The sequence below is a fragment of the Haematobia irritans genome, chromosome 3 (assembly GCF_050003625.1).
Source record: "Haematobia irritans isolate KBUSLIRL chromosome 3, ASM5000362v1, whole genome shotgun sequence".
Lineage (NCBI taxonomy): Eukaryota > Metazoa > Arthropoda > Insecta > Diptera > Muscidae > Haematobia > Haematobia irritans.
The window spans coordinates 472,367-491,196 of record NC_134399.1 but is presented as its reverse complement, the minus strand read 5'-3'; the positions used below and the strand labels follow the sequence as shown (position 1 = coordinate 491,196).

The 18,830-nt window shown below is 33.5% G+C and overlaps 1 protein-coding gene across 2 annotated transcripts in view; it reads right to left on the bottom strand.

Annotated features, from left to right (window-relative positions):
- Positions 1-18,539, bottom strand: part of rsh (Rap GTPase activating protein radish) — a 119,690-nt gene extending 101,151 nt beyond the window's left edge. For both annotated transcript variants that reach the window (XM_075300041.1, XM_075300040.1), the window contains exons 1-6: positions 18,478-18,539; positions 15,146-15,251; positions 14,985-15,075; positions 14,460-14,839; positions 13,391-14,301; positions 13,229-13,332 (exon numbers count right to left, since the gene is read on the bottom strand). In XM_075300041.1, the coding sequence (XP_075156156.1) occupies positions 13,229-13,332; positions 13,391-14,301; positions 14,460-14,839; positions 14,985-15,075; positions 15,146-15,251; positions 18,478-18,539 (1,654 nt within the window). The remainder of the gene's footprint in view (positions 1-13,228; positions 13,333-13,390; positions 14,302-14,459; positions 14,840-14,984; positions 15,076-15,145; positions 15,252-18,477) is intronic.
- Between the last annotated feature and the right edge of the window lie 291 nt (positions 18,540-18,830).

Below are 18,830 nucleotides of genomic sequence, written 5' to 3'. Positions count from 1 at the left end.
ATTCCCCAAGAAAGGGGAGGGAGTGTGTGGGATTTGCAGTGTCTTAATCATTGAATCAATGTTCAAAAAATATTATAAGTTCACTATACACTGGTAGAAAAAGTTTCGTTATATTAACGAAATGTGTCATTAAAATTGAGCCAATGAAACAAATTCGTTAATATAACGAAAGTTTTCGTTACCATAATGAATATTCTGTTAGTCAACGATAATTTTCGTACTATTAACGAATATTTTCATTGTCTTAATGAAAATGTTTCGTTATATCAATGAAAAATTTTCGTTGGCTCAATTTTAATGAAATTTTCTTTGTGTGTATGAATAGCAATAAAATGAAAATTAATATCTTTCTAATAACCAATAAAGCTGTCTGTATATACGGGTATTGGTATGTTTTGTTTTATGACCTTTGAAGAGTATAATGGTTTGCAAAATTCGTGCATAGTTTAGTTTATCCGATTTAATTTTATGTATTTAATTCTTAGAATTTCACGGAAAATATGTTCTATTCAGAAATTTCCCTTATTTGTAGTAGTAAAAGCATAAATAAGTTTTATGGGATGAAAGGGAATTTTTAATAAGCACTCACTCTGTTATATCCATTTAGTGGTAATGGGATTTAAACAATTTAGTTTGCTTTAAATTCAATTATAAAATATATGCAAAGTGGTCGAATCCCAATAGAGTTTCAATGAAATGCTTTCAGCATCATAATGAAATTATGTGACAACTTCCATGGTATCGATTAAAACTTTAAAGGGGGAAGGCATTCAAAAAAATTAGCTTAATTGTGTGTTAATACTTTTTCATGTAAGATTCAGATATGACTAGCAGAATTTTTTTTTATGGAATTATAAGCTGTACACTGAAAAAAAGCATGCCCGGTTCCAAAGATTTTGTCTTTACTTTAACAATTTTGGTATTGATACCGAGCCAAAGAAGCGGAGAATTCATGTAAGGATAATTTTAAGACACAATTCTCTTTTAAATTTGGGTTTTGTGTTCTTGCTTCTAGGAAGCAAATTTTAATGTTTCGTATTTTTTTCAGCTTTTTTTTTTCATCATATGCTATCAAAGTCCTTTAAAAAGGAATTAAAGACAACTTTATTTTCGAAATTCAGACTCGACTTCCAGTAGAAATTATGCTATGTTTCAAGTAAAAACGTCTTTAAAATAAAGTGTTGAAAAACATGTCCTATTTTTTAACGATTTTTTGCTTTGTAGTAAAGATGCAAAAAGACAACAAATTTAAAGACCATTCCATTAATTTTAAAGAATTTTTCTGAATTATTAAAGTCAAGTTGACTTTAGCCCAAAAAATTTTTCCTTCATGTTATGATACATATTTTTATGTCTAATCACTTAATTATAAGGACAACACGACTTCATTGAAAAGTTTATCGACTTTTGGACAAGGAAAAAAACTTTATATTAGAGAAATGCGTCTTCTACGCTAAGCAAAATTTGCATTCGTATTTTAAGGACATGAAATCTTTGGCCTCAGGAAAATATTTTTTTCAGTGTATTTACTACAATATGTTTACATTGAGAGATATCATTTTTATGAGCAAACCTTGTCCATGATTCATAGTGGCTTTTGCTAAATTATTATCCTTCTTAGCCACATTAACTTCATATTCATCAAAGAAAATTAGTTATGCTCTTTGTGTATTTACCTTTCTCTTGTTTTTTAAATTATAAATTGCTAAAAAAATGACTTCATCAACATTTTTTTTTATGGATTTTCTCATAAGCCTAATACCATGATTCATAAGCTCTTATTATGGCATTAAGAATTCTATATGTTTGTGAATTATTATTGCCTTAGATATTCATTGTATTAAACAAGCCATAAAGTATGCTGTAACATTTTATGTTTTTAAATCATCTAAAGGTTGATGATTGCCGCCACGTCAAAATTACTTGATATGTTCATTGTAAGCGAAATCTTAAATTAATGAAGGTAATTTAAAATTTTCTTCTCAGAGACGTATAGTAAATTTGCACGTATTTCTGTGAGATCGTGGGAAAGTAGCGTAGACTCAGAATTTATTGTAAGAAAGCGAATATAAATAAGAAAACGTTATATATATTTTTTTGTAATACAAATTTGTAGGGAAATTATATAATATATAAATTCGGTATATAAATTAACATAGGGGAGATGGTATTGAATTATTTAATTGAGTCTTAAGAATGAAAGTTAAACAAGTCGTAAGAGTGAACAAATAAATCTCACCAATTTCTTTTCTATGCTGAAAAATCTATTATCTTAACAATCGATTGGAAATTGAATTTTAATTTCAGTATTTAGTGCTTCAGAATCGCTTTGTTGTTATTATCAAAAAAAAGTCACATTAAAATGTGAGATCCTTTTCATTTGATATTTAGTTACAAAAAACTATTCGGGGTTTAAAAATTATGAATCATCTCACCCGGCCAGATCTTACAAAAGACTATGGAAATGTGTATTAACCAACACTGAAAAATATGTATAGTCAGGCTTGTGAGATGGGTATCTGGCATTTTCTTTTCAATAATTTAACAGTAGTATTCTTGTCCAATAAGCTCGGGTAAATATTGTGGCAATATGGAGTTAAAAATTATGTTTAAAAGTTGTGATATGTAACGGAACTCTTAAAATTTAATTATTAAATAATTGTGTAAAATGAATTTATTCAAACAATAAACATAGAAATGTGAGATCAGTTTTAAGAACAAAACAATTAATGTAAATTATTTTAACTTCAATTCCGTTAAGTCTTACATTCATTAATTAAATTTGTAGGAAGTAAAATAAATAAATAAATATTTAAATAAATTATTAAAACTGAATTGACATTGAATTATTTTTATATTAAATTAAATTTAATTATCCGCACTAAATTAAAAAATTAAAAAAAAACTTGTTTTAAGACAAATTAAATTTTATTTCATACAATATTTATGAGTCAGTATATAATAAAGGTCCTACATAAACAAAAAATCTAGCGCAGGGAATTTCATTAAAATTAAAGCAGTTGTACTTTTGTGCCTTATTATTGAGTTAGTCAGAAATTGATCGTTTAATTTAATTTTTTAAAATTAAATTAAATTTAGTTTAGTTTTAATTAATTTAATTTTAATTAAATTAATTTTAGTTTAGTTTTAATTAATTTAAATTTAATTAAATTAAACTTAGTTTAGTTTTAATTAAATTAAGCAAAGTTTTAAAAATATACCTCTTTGATGTATATCGCTAATTTTGAGATCATAAATTTGGCATAAAAAATTACCCCCATGCCGCAAAGGAGTTCTGTTTTAAATTTCGCGTGGAATCAAACATTTTAAGTTTATTATTACTTTTAAGTATTTGTTCCTCTTTAAGTATTTTGTTCCTACATATTTGATTTAACACTTTTCTAGAATTCTGACATGGGAAATGTGATTTCTTATTCTATCAATCATATACATCCTTTGTTTTGTTTTATGGAATGAGCATGAATGAAAATATTGTTCGTGGCCATGTAGCAAACTGTTGCATATCTTATGGTGTGGATGGTTTGAGTTTTCGTACTGCTTTTGGGGGGGAGAGGGATAAAGATTTTAGTTTGTTAATAGCAAACCATTCTACGAACATATACAAATCCCCACTCGCACAGACACATACACTCAGGCTTTCAGAAAATTGTCACAGCCTTAGCAAAACCTTGGGTAAAAACTTGAGCTTCCTTCTCCCTGTAATCTACAATGTCCCCTGCATTTTTCTACAAGCTGTTAGACAAGCCTTAGGAAGCACAATGAAGAGCACAGCTATTAAAGGACATTCATTCATTTTTCTTCGTTGGAGTATCATCACATTCATATCTATTGGTGTATACACCCGACTATATATTCTCTGAGTAAAGCAGAATTCATTCATGAATCGGTAGGGGGTTTTTGTATGCCTTCATTGAGCAAGCAACAGTCAAGGTCCTGGGATACAATGTTGGAAAACAAAAAATTTGCTATGATTTTTATTAGCGTATACAAAAAAAAAATTAATCAGACACCTTTAAGAATGAATAAAAATAGTTACATTTTTATTCTTGATTTTTGTGTTATTAAAAAATACGTACGAATTTTAAACGGCGCATGCTTTGTAAAATCCGCAATTTTGATGGTTTCGTAATTTTGAGAAATTTTGTCGAAATTTTTTCAAAAATACCACACTAAAACACTTCTGCTGGTATCACCAACAAATTTCTCTGATATCCTTTGGTTGTTGTAATTTTCTGTTAATTTGCACTAAAGGTGTGTGAAAAATTGGCGCCTGACTATATGCTTTGTTTCAATGGCTTGTGACACGCCTGGCTGTGGATTTTACGTTAGGCCAATTGTTGTTGTGTTGCTATTAGTATATTGTAGTTATTTGCTTTGTTGTTTTTGTTGTATGCTTCGCACAAAAAAAAACTTTCACATTCACTTGCTCTTGCAATTTGTGAGACTATATGTACCAACAGAATCACTTGTTAACCAGCAAACACAGGGGGCTATGGATAAGACAACAACAGGCTACGCCAAAAAAACTAAAGCATACTTTATGGAGTTTTCAAAATATATTTTTAATTGCTTGCACTTGATGGCTTGGTTTTTTTTTAATTTGTTAGCCTTAAAATGGTGTTTATGATTATTCTCTTCTCTTCTTTGCTTTAAATTTTATTTTTTTCTAGATTTCTTCTTAAGATTTTTTTTTTGTATTTTTCTCTTGGCTGGTTATGTTTTTTTTTCTTTGGCTTCGATTTGTTAGCTCTGCAATGTTAATGGTACGCGTTTTGTTTAACAACTGATTCATGAAGTCCATAGTCAAAAGTCATTGGAGTCCTTATTTCGTTGGCAAATCTGCTTCTTCCCGTTTTGTTGGACTATCTGTCATTGACACATCTCGTATCCTGTCAAAATTGCCAGATACTTAATCTGAGCATTACTTTCAAATAACAAACAAAGTGTTCTCTTCTTATAAGACTTGCTCTCTTGGCTATTGTTTTTGGTGCGTGGGTTTTTGTCCTTTTTTTGTGACTCTCAGTTAACTGTCAAATTAGTCAATGATTGTTGCGCGCGCATTTTCACCTGATTTTCCATTTCCTCTCATTCGTCTAGCTACATATGCTTGTTTTTGTTTCCTATCCCATTTGCCACGGACATTTCTCTTCTGCTTCTGTCTCTTCTCTGTCGTAACCTATTTTTGTTGGGATTTCTTGTAGTCGTTTTTGCTTTGTGGAGTGCATCAATGTGTGTCAGTAGTGTTATTGTGTTGTGGTCATAGAAAGTCCTGAATAAAAGCATCACCAATGGACGTCAGTTACTCAAGTTCAAATGTCAAAGCAAATTTAAAATGAGAAATTGTGAATGGCGCCACACAGGGTGATACTCGTGATTGTTGGAATAAAAGCTTCTTCAAATTCGGTCAACTAGATTGTCAACCTAGTAATTCAGTATAAATAGACGGGATTGAAAAACGATTTAATTTTTTTTTTTTAATTTTTAGTATCCATTTTTGAAGAAAACGTATGTCTGAATTTAGTCTGGATTTATTGAATTGTTCACTGTATTTGATAGAGTGCTCTTTTTCTGTCTAAAGCAGTAGCTGATGAAGACTGATTATTCAGAATGCTTAAATGTAACACGTGTTTTAAAAAGATAACCATGGGAAAATTGAACTAAATATGAGATTTTTACAATAAGCCTTTAGAACAAAGGAATTTTGCTGACCATATTTGGTATTTAATTATCATTTACGATAATCGACCTTATCATAAAAGAAAAACTTAATAAAAAATATAGAAAAAATTATTGGCATCAAATATTGAGCCTATGAATCCAGCCTTACTATTTCGAAATTCGGAGGAATTCGTTGCTACTCTGTAGGACACCAAAATGAAAGATAAGTTTTTGTATACACTAAAAAAAAGTTTACTTGGATCCAAAGTTTTTGATATTCCCTTAATGATTTTGGTTTTGATTGTGAGCCAAAGATGCGGCTCCCTTAAAATAAAGACACCGATCTATCTGGCTGTAAATCTTCGATCAATAAAATCAAAATTAGGATACAGATCTCATTTATCGAATTGTCTCTTTTCGCCGTATATCTATAATGCTATTCATGTACAAACAAATGCAATTTTACAAATCCAAATTATAACGGATACTTCAAATAAAAAAAATCTTAATTCCAAAAAAGACTTTAAACCAAAGATAAAAAATCCTCAAAATAAGTCAACCTATATTTGAAGAGTTAGACTATTCAGTCCATTGTGATACCACATTTAACTAAAAGTATCTATTACATATGGGCACTTCTAGTTTTAACCGCTGAACCTTCTCTATTATTTTCTTTTGTTGAACCAACCAGATTGTTCCAAAAACATAACCAGACTGTTTTCCAGGTCCGCCAGTAATCTAAAGCTATATGCCCCAAAATTCGCTTACGCCTTACACAAAATGCAGGACACTCACACAAGAGGTGTTTAATTGATTCCTTTTCCTCCGCATCATGACAGCTTATACAGTAGCCTTCTCACGCAGTAAGAGCTTGCAAGTAGGCAAAGACATGCCAACAGATTCTAGTTCCCCTGGAATTCCTAGCCTTGCAAACTCATCTGCTTCGCAGTTCCCCGGTAACTTTTTGTCGAAAAGTGGTTTCGAAAAGTGGTTTCGTTAGGCACATCTGGCATTATTTTGAGGACCGAACTGTGACCGTAACCTTTTTCCGACCACAGCGATAGCTCGCGCAACCGCACAGCCGTTGTTGCAGCTGACTGTTTGGTCTAACCACTGCCGTGTATAGCCGATGCACAATTTTCGGGTTTTAGTCCCCACTTTTTTCCTATTGCCTTTTTGCACGAGTACAAAGCTATCGTGGCTTTTCTCGCCTTTCTTCAATATTAAGCTCTTGCATAATCTTTAATATCACGTACATATTTTGTTAGTGTACATGTATGCTATATAAATGTCACATAAATATATTATATATATGAGGCATCAAATCGTTCTGTTGCATACCAAATAATATTTTTTTCATAAAATTTGTTGTTATTTTTTAAATAAATTTTCAGAAAAGCTTTTCTATTCTAACATTCCTTGTACTTCAAATCTTAAAGCAAACAATGACACAATTAAAAAAAAAAAATAACGAAGAAACACCTGTTGGCAATTGTATGCAGGTGTCCCATCATCTTTTGGTTGTTGTCCTGCATTAATATTTGTCCTCTGGCTCTCTTGCATTTTTAGTCTATTTTAATAGCCGTCTTGAGAAGATGACATCAAAGGCAAACATTCGAAAGCTCAGATGAAGAAAAACAGATGCAAGTTAAACAAGTGTCCTTAACAAATTAATTGCTGCTTAAGTGCTTGTTGGTGCATCCATCGGCCTGGAGATGGAGGTATTGCCAGTGGCACTTCTGAACTAGGACAAAAGTTTTATAAATATTTAAGAAACACTACACTGAAGAAAATTTGGGTTTTTTATAAAAAAAAAATTAAGTTGTATGATCTATAAATCATACACTTAAACGTTTGCCATTGAAATTTTTTCGAAAAATCGACTTTTTTGGTTTTATTTATTTTGTAATTTGAAGCAACGTATGAGCGATTTATATTAAGTTAAGGCCAAGCTTTGTACGAAGCTCGACCTTAATTTAATTTAGTAACATCATATTATGGTAGTGTATTACAATTCGATTGCAACGAACTTAATTAAATTAAATTTAATTGAAATTATGCATCATTTTGTTGAGGAAGTCAATTTGATTTGGTTTAATTTAATTCCATTCAACGTTATTTATACTACTTATTTTCAGCTAGTCATAAAACTAATTTTGCGAAAACATAAATAAAGAAATTTCTACGAAAATACAATTCCACTTCCCATAGTCAGGATTTTTTTCTAATCTATTCTCTTTGTGTATGTTCATTTAAAAGGGAATGTAAAATTGTCTATGGTGAACTGAAATTGAGCGATTTTTTATTTGTGATAACAAAATGGAATAACAAAGAAATTTTCTTACACGCCACCCCACATACTCATTTGCAGAAATTTGTAATTTTCTAAAAGAGAAAAAGTTGGTTGCAATTTCTTAATAGAAATTTACCCAAGTTTCTGTTCTCAACGAAATTCGCTTGTGTCAGTGAGTTTCACATGTTGTTCTTTAGCTAAGCTTATTTGTTTTACCCTATATGATGGCATATCCGTTATGTTGATATTTAAAATTGGAATAGGGTTTGTGATCCAACTCGAAGCTTAAGCCACAAGGTGATTGTATTTATTTACATGACTTTACTGATCCACATGATAGGATAATGTCAATAATATTTAAAGAAAGGGTTCATAATTGGCCGATATTTCAAGCATTTCATTTGCACATAAATGGTCATGGTTCAATCCTAGTTACGACCTCTCAGTAATTCTGGTGATATTTGGGGACATATCTAAGTGGTTTCACCGTAATATGAAATGGCGTACGGACTTGGCTATAGTAAGGATGTCCCTTGTCATTGAGCTAAACGTAGAATCAGGCAGCACTCATTGGTAAGAGAGAAGTACATCACATGTGGTATCTCAATGGACTGAATAGTCTAAGAACATTTTCGTTTCGCAAAAAATATGTTACCTTGGTGTTACTCTACTTTTTTGCCTCATTGTATTTTTGCCCAAATGTTAGTGTCATTCCAAAGTTATTGTTAATTTATAATATTGTGAGGGATAGAGTTTGAATCCTGTTCAAACTCTATGACAGTGTCCTCATATTTTGCAATCAATTTCGAGAATGTTTTCCGAATCGAACTCACCATAAGTGATCATAAAATAACGGGCTGCCACTATACCTAATATTTTTCTTCTTAGTATACTAACGGCCATTTTAAAGTAGCTCCGTTTGGCTTTAACTCTTAACCAGTTTAACTGAGGATTTTTGCTACTTGAGTTCATTACTTACGTCTGAGTATATATGTAGCTGATTTTCATACATATCCGTAATTCCGTAATTCGTTTAGAAGTTAGTTAACTGACCTTGCTCTGACGGAGCTTCATGAAAATGGGTCCATAGTCCACTCGATATTTAGGTTTAAATGTATCTTTTTCTAAATTTTTTTCCTTTAATAATTGTAGAGTTCTTCCTATGTGAACATGTACTTGGTATACTATAATACATCTTATTTCCATCCTTGCCGATCTTAACTTAATTCTTTAACTTATTTTTGTTGTTGCTTCTTCCCATTGTTGGTCATAATGAAAAGTTTTAAATTGCAAGCTTCGTTTGCAGTTAATGTTCTGCAGTAAACTAAAAAGAAAAAAGGCCAATGCCCAACATGAAGAACCAGAGCAACGATGATGACGATGACAATGATGAGCTAGTGGCAGGATATAAATGAAACGTTAAACGTAAAGGAAAACTAAATATAATGAAAACAAATGGAAAAGTTCTTGCAATATGTTTGCGTTTCGTTTTAGGATTTTCACTGGCATTCAAGATAGTGCAAATAGGAAATCCTAAATAATGGAGAGCGGGAATAAACGGAATCTAATGAAAATATGAAGGAAATATATTGCAATTCAAATGAATCTCTAAGGGAAATATATAAACTTCTTATGTTCATAAGCTGCTAAGAATATTGGTGGCACATTATAACATGGATTTAATATGCATAGACAATTTATAATTGCAGAGAAAAAAGGTTTTACTAATAACAAATATCGCGAGTCAATAAAATATAAACAATGGCCCAAGTTCTCATGTACCACGTGAATGTGAATCAATTTCACAATCTTGGTGTTCTACTCGTCATGTTCACCGGAATTTTCGTGAGGTCTCTTGATTTACTTTTTTTTAATTTCAGCCATCGGATATTAGTGTAGCTTACAAATATCTCTTATAAAATATAGTAGAGATAATTTAAAATTTGTTTTTTTTTTCCAAAAATACTTCATTCACTATAAATAATCTGTTAAAATTTAAACTCTTGACGAAAATAATTTTTATTCATATAGAGTACGTCAAAAAGAAAATTGAAGATACAATAGTATTTAATACTAATTTAAATATAAACAAGTAAGGAAAGTCTAAAGTCTGGCGGTGCCGACTATATTATACCCTGCACCACTTTGTAGATCTAAATTTTCGATAGCATATCACATCCGTCAAATGTGTTAGGGGCTATATATAAAGGTTTGTCCCAAATACATACATTTAAATATCACTCGATCTGGACAGAATTTGATAGACTTCTACAAAATCTATAGACTCAAAATTTAAGTCGGCTAATGCTCTTGGGTGGAACACAATGTTAGCAAGCAGTGGCGATTTTACAAGGAAAATGTTGGTATTTTGACCACTCGATCTGGACAGAATTTGATAGACTTCTACAAAATCTATAGACTCAAAATTTAAGTCGGCTAATGCTCTTGGGTGGAACACAATGTTAGCAAGCAGTGGCGATTTTACAAGGAAAATGTTGGTATTTTGACCATTTTTGTCGAAATCAGAAAAACATATATATGGGAGCTATATCTAAATCTGAACCGATTTCAACCAAATTTGGCACGCATAGCAACAATGCTAATTTCAACTAAATCGGAGTTAAAAATTGGCCTCTGTGGTCATATGAGTGTAAATTCCGCGAAAGCTATATATGGGAGATATATCTAAATCTGAACCGATTTCAACCAAATTTGGCACGCATAGCAACAATGCTAATTCTACTCCCTGTGCAAAATTTCAACTAAATCGGAGTTAAAAATTGGCCTCTGTGGTCATATGAGTGTAAATCGGGCGAAAGCTATATATGGGAGCTATATCTAAATCTGAATCGTTTTCAACCAAATTTGGCTCGCATAGCAACAATGCTAATTCTACTCCCTGTGCAAAATTTCAACTAAATCGGACCAAAAAATTGGCCTCTGTGGTCATATGAGTGTAAATCGGGCGAAATCTATATATGGGAGCTATATCTAAATCTGAACCGATTTCAACCAAATTTGGCACGCATAGCTACAATGCCAATTCTACTCCCTGTGCAAAATTTCAGCCAAATTGGGGTAAAACTCTGGCTTCTGGGACCGTATTAGTCCATATCGGGCGAAAGATATATATGGGAGCTATATCTAAATCTGAACCGATTTCAATAAAATTTGACACACTTGACTATAGTACTAATTGTTCTTCTTGTGCAAAATTTTAAGCAAATTAGGGTAAAACTCTGGCTTCTGGGGCCATATAAGTCCATATCGGGCGAAATATATATATGGGAGCTATATCTAAATCTGAACCGATTTCTTCCAAAATCAATAGGGATCTATTCGAGTTTACGCGTTCTAGCGTGATAGTCTTTTATTTTTGTTATTCGTAATATTAAAAACTTAATTTAGTTTCATGAAAAGATTAAAAAAAAGAGATGGGGAAAATATCAGTGGGTATGGAAGTATAAAGCAATTTAAATTAATAATTAAAATTCAATAAAAAAACCAAATTAGATCACTAAAAAATGTGTATTTGAAATTGCACTTGGCATTGTGAATCTGCTTTTAACGTCAAATTTCATGCATTTCAGCGTCACGGAGTAGTTAGTTTATGAAAAAGCGTGTTCACGTTATGCGGCGTTTACGTTACCGCGAGTGCACTGTAATCTTTTTAAAACTCTGGCTTCTGGGACCGTATTAGTCCATATCGGGCGAAAGATATATATGGGAGCTATATCTAAATCTGAACCGATTTCAATAAAATTTGACACACTTGACTATAGTACACTGAAAAAAAAGCATACCCGGTTCCAAAGATTTTGTCTTTACTTTAAAAAATTTGGTATTGATTCCGAGCCAAAGAAGCGGAGAATACAAGTAAGGATACTTCTAAGGCACAATTCTCTTTTAAATTTGGGTTTTGTGTACTTGCTTCTAGGAAGCAAATTTTAATTTTTCGCTTTTTCAGCTTTTTTTCTTCATATGCTATCAAAGTCCCTTAAAAACGAGTTAACGACAACTTTATTTTCCAAATTAAGACTTGACTTCCAGTAGAAATTATGATATGTTTCAAGTAATAAACGTCTTTAAAATAAAGTGTTGAAAAACATGTCCTATATTTGAACGATTTTTTGCTTTGTAGTCAAGATGCAAAAAAACAACAAATTTAAAGACAATTTCATTAAATTTAAAGATTTTTTCTAAATTATTAAAGTCAAGTTGACCTTAGCCCAAACATTTTTTCTTTCATGTTATGATATCCATTTTTAAATCAAATCACTTGATTATAAGGACAATACGACTTCATTGAAAAGTTTATCGACCTTTGGTCAAGGAAAAAAACTTTATACTAGAGAAATGCGTCTTCTATGCTAAGCAAAATTTGCATTCGTATTTTAAAGACATGAAATCTTTGACCTCACGACAATATTTTTTTCAGTGTACTAATTGTTCTTCTTGTGCAAAATTTTAAGCAAATTAGGGTAAAACTCTGGCTTCTGGGGCCATATAAGTCCATATCGGGCGAAATATATATATGGGAGCTATATCTAAATCTGAACCGATTTCTTCCAAAATCAATAGGGATCTATTCGAGTTCACGTTAGCGAACTTCAGCGAATTTCAGAACATATTCGGTAGGTTTACGCGTTCTAGCGTGATAGTCTTTTATTTTTGTTATACGTAATATTAAAAACTTAATTTAGTTTCATGAAAAGATTAAAAAAAAGAGATGGGGAAAATATCAGTGGGTATGGAAGTATAAAGCAATTTAAATTAATAATTAAAATTCAATAAAAAAACCAAATTAGATCACTAAAAAATGTGTATTTGAAATTGCACTTGGCATTGTGAATCTGCTTTTAACGTCAAATTTCATGCATTTCAGCGTCACGGAGTAGTTAGTGTATGAAAAAGCGTGTTCACGTTATGCGGCGTTTACGTTACCGCGAGTGCACTGTAATCTTTTTATAGGAATAAATTTTATATTCCTTTTACAAAAGTTTCAAGCTCTGGAAATTATATAAAGGTGATTTTCAAGATTTTCAAATGAATGGTTTATTCTCGAATTTTTCCTTTGGTATTAAGATTCTCATTCATAAATGTTTTAAAGACCTAAAAAATCAAAAATATGTTCCCTATTTAATTGTTCTCAATGACTAGCACTACTCCATAGAAGACATTGCTCAATTTATCGTAGAAAAACATCGTCAACATTTATCAACACTTATTTATCAACACTTATTTATCAACACTTACCAGTTTGAGTACTAGAATCGAAAAAGGTACTTGTGGTCTCTACAGTCATGGTTCCAATGGTGCCATCAATTATTTGGGCACTTGAATCTCTTCGTCCGCGATAACTGAAAAGAGAACCAATCGTTATTAAGATGAATTTTCGAAACTTTTTTCTCCACTTACCGGCACACATCGTCGCTCTGCGAACTTTGACGACGAAAATTTCGGCAACGAATCATTTCCTCTGTGGTCGATTGACGCCGAAACCCTCTAGAAATTAGAATCTCTTCCGTTGTTGATTGACGACGAATGGCAGGTCTGCCTGAGGCATTCTCTGATACTGGTAGTGGTGGAGCTCTTCCACACGGACTGGCATCACGTGACGAACATATACTGGTGGAATCTGGGGATCTTGAACTACGCGCCGCAGAAGAACTTTGGCGTCGCAAGGCATGTCGGCGATGGGGACTACCCTCACGCTCATGACTGCGATCGGGTGACAAATGGGTCCTTGAGTCTCGACGACCCCGTGAAGCACTATCAGGACTTAGAGAATCACGCCGCGAGCTGCGTCGCTGGCCCTCCTCAGGGGGATCCGGACTAAGGGCAGGCTGGGAACCTCGCCGACTACCACCAGGCAGACAGCTTTCGTCGAAGGCCGTAGCTTGTCTCTGTAAACGCTGTAGGCGAGGAGCTCTCTCTGGACTTATGCCCGTCTTAGAATCACGACGATTTACACGTCCACACTGTGTCGTGGAATCACGTCTACCTTTCGGTGCTGTTGGACTAGTGGCTGGTGGCGTTACGGAACTGGTGATTATAGTAGGCGGTGGCAGGGCTTGGCAGCTGGAATCAACCTGATTGTGGGAAGAAGTAGAAAAATATTGAATTGAATCGGAACCGGCCGAACTTGTGGAAGGGCGTTGTTCATAACGGAAGTTGGGAAATTCAGGAGCGGCCAGTGAGTCTCGTTTCACAGCACTGACTCCAATACGAGGTGGAGGGGGTGGTGTCGTTGATGGTGTAATAATACGGCCGATGGAACTGTCTCGTCGGTTGGAATTGTTACTTTCGCCCGAATCACGACGAGAGCTCTTGGGGACAACATCAAATGAGGGGAGACGATATATGTACAAAAATTGATATTTACAAGAGAGGAAAGGAGAATTAGATGTAAGAAGAGCACACACAATCGGATTTATATATTTATGTCTGAGTCAATAGTTGGTTATGGTGGCATTATCATACTTACCCCTTTGGATGTTTCCACCACCACTGAAACCGAGACCATGGTTGGCTCATCAGCTGTACTCTCACGTCTATTCCAATGTCGCACAAATTCAGTGGTATTCGAATCTCGTCGAGGACGTGCACTTCTTAAGCCCGCATCGGCACTTGACTCACGTCTCTTGCGAGGTGCCACATAGTTTGCACCTCCCACATTTGTGGATGCATCTGTGGTTGTGGTCCGCCAAGGCAAGCTGCGGGCTAAATCAGCTAGAGTTTCACGACGATTGAGTGGTGCCTTTGTTGTTCGTTGAGGTTGGGTACTTTGATGTTTGACTCCACCACTCCATTCGCGTAGTAAATCGGTGAGTTGAGCCAAAGAACTGCGGCGCCGGCGTTGCAAACCTACGTAAGAAGAAATCAAAAGAAAATGCAGACTTGTAAAAGGGATGTCTTGAGAATAATGGAATTATGATCCTATTAAAAGCTGTCAGAAGAAAGCTGGACTTGGTATACAATTCCAATTAACTTGGTTCCTCTGCAAGCTTACCTGGTGGCGGGGAGGTACTAGGAGGTGTGTTGATTTGAGCAGCCGAGTCCCTGCGTCCACCCAATCGTTGTCGTATCGTTGACTCCTCCAGCTGTAAGAGAAACATTGTTGTTTATTCTACTGTGTTGGAAAACAATATCAAGAGGGACGACCATAATTACCTGCTCTCTGACAAGATCATCCCATCCATTGCCACCTGACCACACCAGTCCCACTTGATGGGACATTATAGGCAGGTTGCAGACGAAGCATATTGCTGTCATCGTCCTATAACAAAATTATTGGAAGAAAATAAGAAAAAGCTATGATGAGACATGCTAATATTTTCAAAATGTGTAGAATTATTTCATGAATGTTTTTTGGATGAAAGGGAGTTAGTCATTGTTATATGCTTTCGGAAAGAGTATGAGTTAAGAACGACTATTAATATTCATGCAAAAGCTGATGATAAGAAAGTTTAAGGTTTTAAATTTACATATGATGCAATATTGGGTATTTTTCCACAAAAGTATTTTAGTATATTGTCAATAGATGTCGTTGACATCTTTAAATCAATTCACAGCGCTGTTGTTTGTCTGAACATCGTAAATCGCACCTTTTCTTCTGTAAAACAATAATTTTCAATTTGTCTTGAATTTGTTTTCCGTCTTTTGAAAACATCGCAAAATTTCTAAAAGTATATAAATTTTCCACAACCTGGCCTTTTCCAAAGAATACAATAAACAAACCAGACAAGAAATATTTTTTTTGCAGAAGAAAAAGCGCCATCTATGGTGTGCATAGAAACAACTGCCCTGTGAATCGATTTGAGATGTCTATAAATTTTTTGTCTATGTCTTGTTTTGTGCATGGTAGAACTTGAAATAAAGGTTGCAGCTGTTCGAAAAGGAGTGAACATGAAGAAGAAATTCACTATATATTGAAATTTTATTTATAAAAAAGGAAATAATGCCACTAAGACCAGCAGTGGAAGTTGTACAGTTTATGGAGATTCGGTCGGTCTGTCGTTGAAAAAGTCGATGAAATTAAGAAAGAGATTGATAAGGACCATAGTACAAGCAACCATGACATCGTCAAGGAATTGAACACGATCCATGGTAGTGGGTACACCATAGGGTGAGGGTGTAATAAGTTCATCAATTCATTCGAAATATATCGAATTTCCGATCATAGGTTAGGTTAGGTTATGTGGCAGCCCGATGTATCAGGCTCACTTAGACTATTCAGTCCATTGTGATACCACAGTGGTGAACTTCTCTCTTATCACTGAGTGCTGCCCGATTCCATGTTAAGCTCAATGACAAGGGACCTCCTTTTTATAGCCGAGTCCGAACGGCGTTCCACGTTTCAGTGAAACCACTTAGAGAAGCTTTGAAACCCTCAGAAATGTCACCAGCATTACTGAGGTGGGATAATCCACCGCTGAAAAACTTTTTGGTGTTCGGTCGTAGCAGGAATCGAACCCACGACCTTGTGTATGCAAGGCGGGCATGCTAACCATTGCACCACGGTGGCTCCCAATTTCCGATCATATACACACAAAGAAAACTTCATTAAAATTGAGCCAACGAAAATATTTCATTGATATAACATTTTCATTCAAAAAATGAAAATATTCGTTAATAGTACGAAATGTTACGCTGAGTAACAGAAAGTTCATCATATTAATGAAAAATTTCGTTGTATTAACTAATTTGTTTCATTGGCTCACTTTTGATGACATATTTCGTTAATATAACTAAACTTTTTCTATTAGTGTAAAGTATATATTCTTGATATGATATACGCGATATTCTAGGACGATCTAACTATCTCCGTCCGTCTGTTTGGTGTAATTATGCAACAGTCTTCAATTATAAAATGTTCGTATTGAAATTAGACACAGATTCAATTTTGGTTTGCAAGCAGGTCAAGTTAGTTTTAATGTAGCTACCACCTTATAGACCGATTCCCTATTTAGATTTTTCGGGGCATAAAAAGTGCAAATACCGTCCAAAGTGTCTGAAAGTAGACAAAAAAAATCCCAATTGTACATTAAGACGATCTAACCATGTCTGTCCGTTGTAATCACGGACAATTATTAAGCAATTGTGCTGAAACTTGGCACATATTAGTTATTTGTTTACAAGTAGGTCAAGTTCGCAGGTTTTATCGGTTCATCTTTTGAACATTTCCAAAAGACATTATTTCATGTGATTTTCTTGAACGCTTAGGTTAGGTTAAAGTGGCAGCCCAATTTCATTAAGGCTCACTTAGACTATTCATTCCATTGTGATACCACATTAACTGAAAGTACCTATAACATATACGCAATTCTAGTTTTCTTGAATGCTTACACGGTTCATTAAAATTGAGTTAATGAAACCATTTCATAATCACAATGAAACTTTTCGTTATTATAACGAGTTTTCTTTAAATAACGAAACATTTCATATTATTAATGAACATTTTCGTTGTCGTAATGAAAAATATTCGTTGTGACAATGAAAAAATTTTGGTGGCTCAATTTTAATAAAGTACTATTTATGGCTGTTCAAAAAGGGTTCGTATAGATCCAGAATCTAATGGAGTCTCCATATGTGCAAAATTTTAATTTAACTTCGTTAGCATTACAATTTGGACACACCTTTCTGACGGAGGATGTTTCATCCTATCCACCTTTGTATATTATCATGTAATCCATTGAGATTTGCTCAAAGAAAATTGGTATTTGTGATCCATGGGGGTATTTATGATTTGGATCGGCCGAACTGTATATACTTGTTTTTTTAATTAGAACTCTTCTTGTCTTCATATTTTTTAAATTTCTTCATATTAAAATATTTTAATATTTTCTCAATATTTTTTTTTTACATTTAGATATTTTTTTTCGCTATAGTCTATATAAAGAAAATGTTATGAAAATTCGAAAAATGTAAAAAGAAAAACTTTTCGTTTGTGCAGAAAATTGGTTGAAAACCTAAATATTCATTAGAAATCAAGAAGAAAGCTTTTGAAAAAAAAGTTAAAATTAAAATAAAGTGTACTAAATAGTAAACAGTAAACGTTTGCTTAACAGTTAAATCTATGTTATGGAATAAGAGAAGAGAATTGTAAAATCCTCTCATAGATGTCATGGGTTTTTCTTACAGTTTGAAAGTCATGGCTGATACAAAGAATACATTATTAGTAGAGGGATGGGGAAAACGTTGAAGTATTTTCCTTGTGTTCAGCGCCATCTACAATGAGCTTTTAATTTGTGATATTCACTATACGTTACTATGATTTCGTACAACAATGTCATTTTATGAACACTAGGCTGCATGCAAATGAATGACTTATTTACAGATGAAGGAATTATATACAGATGAATGAAGGACCATGCAATATAACATAAATAAAACAAGAAATAATTGTGTATATACAAGAGAAAGTTTTGTACTATTATATTTAAAATTTAATGCATTTTATTTATGTTTTTTTTTTGTAAAAATAACAAAAAATTCGCTCTAACTTTTTCCTTATTGTGGTCGCGGATGGTTGATCCATAGACATGTAATGCCTCAGTTTTGGCATGGCGCATAATTGTGCTTCGTCACAGCCAACGGTCGTTTATAATACCACAATGTTGTCCTCTAGCCTCAAAAAGCTTTCTTCGGGGCAGCAGCGTCAGCTTAAAGCGTCCAGTACACAAACATCTGCCGCATGCAAGCCCAATTCAAAAACCTCTTTCGCTTTCTGATGTTACCTTTGAACTTTCAATTCCAAGAGCTTTCGATTTGAAAGTTCGCTTTTATGTGTTATCGGGGTGATAGGCTTTTGGGGGGTAACAGCACATTAAGACACTCACACACACGTAAACATATT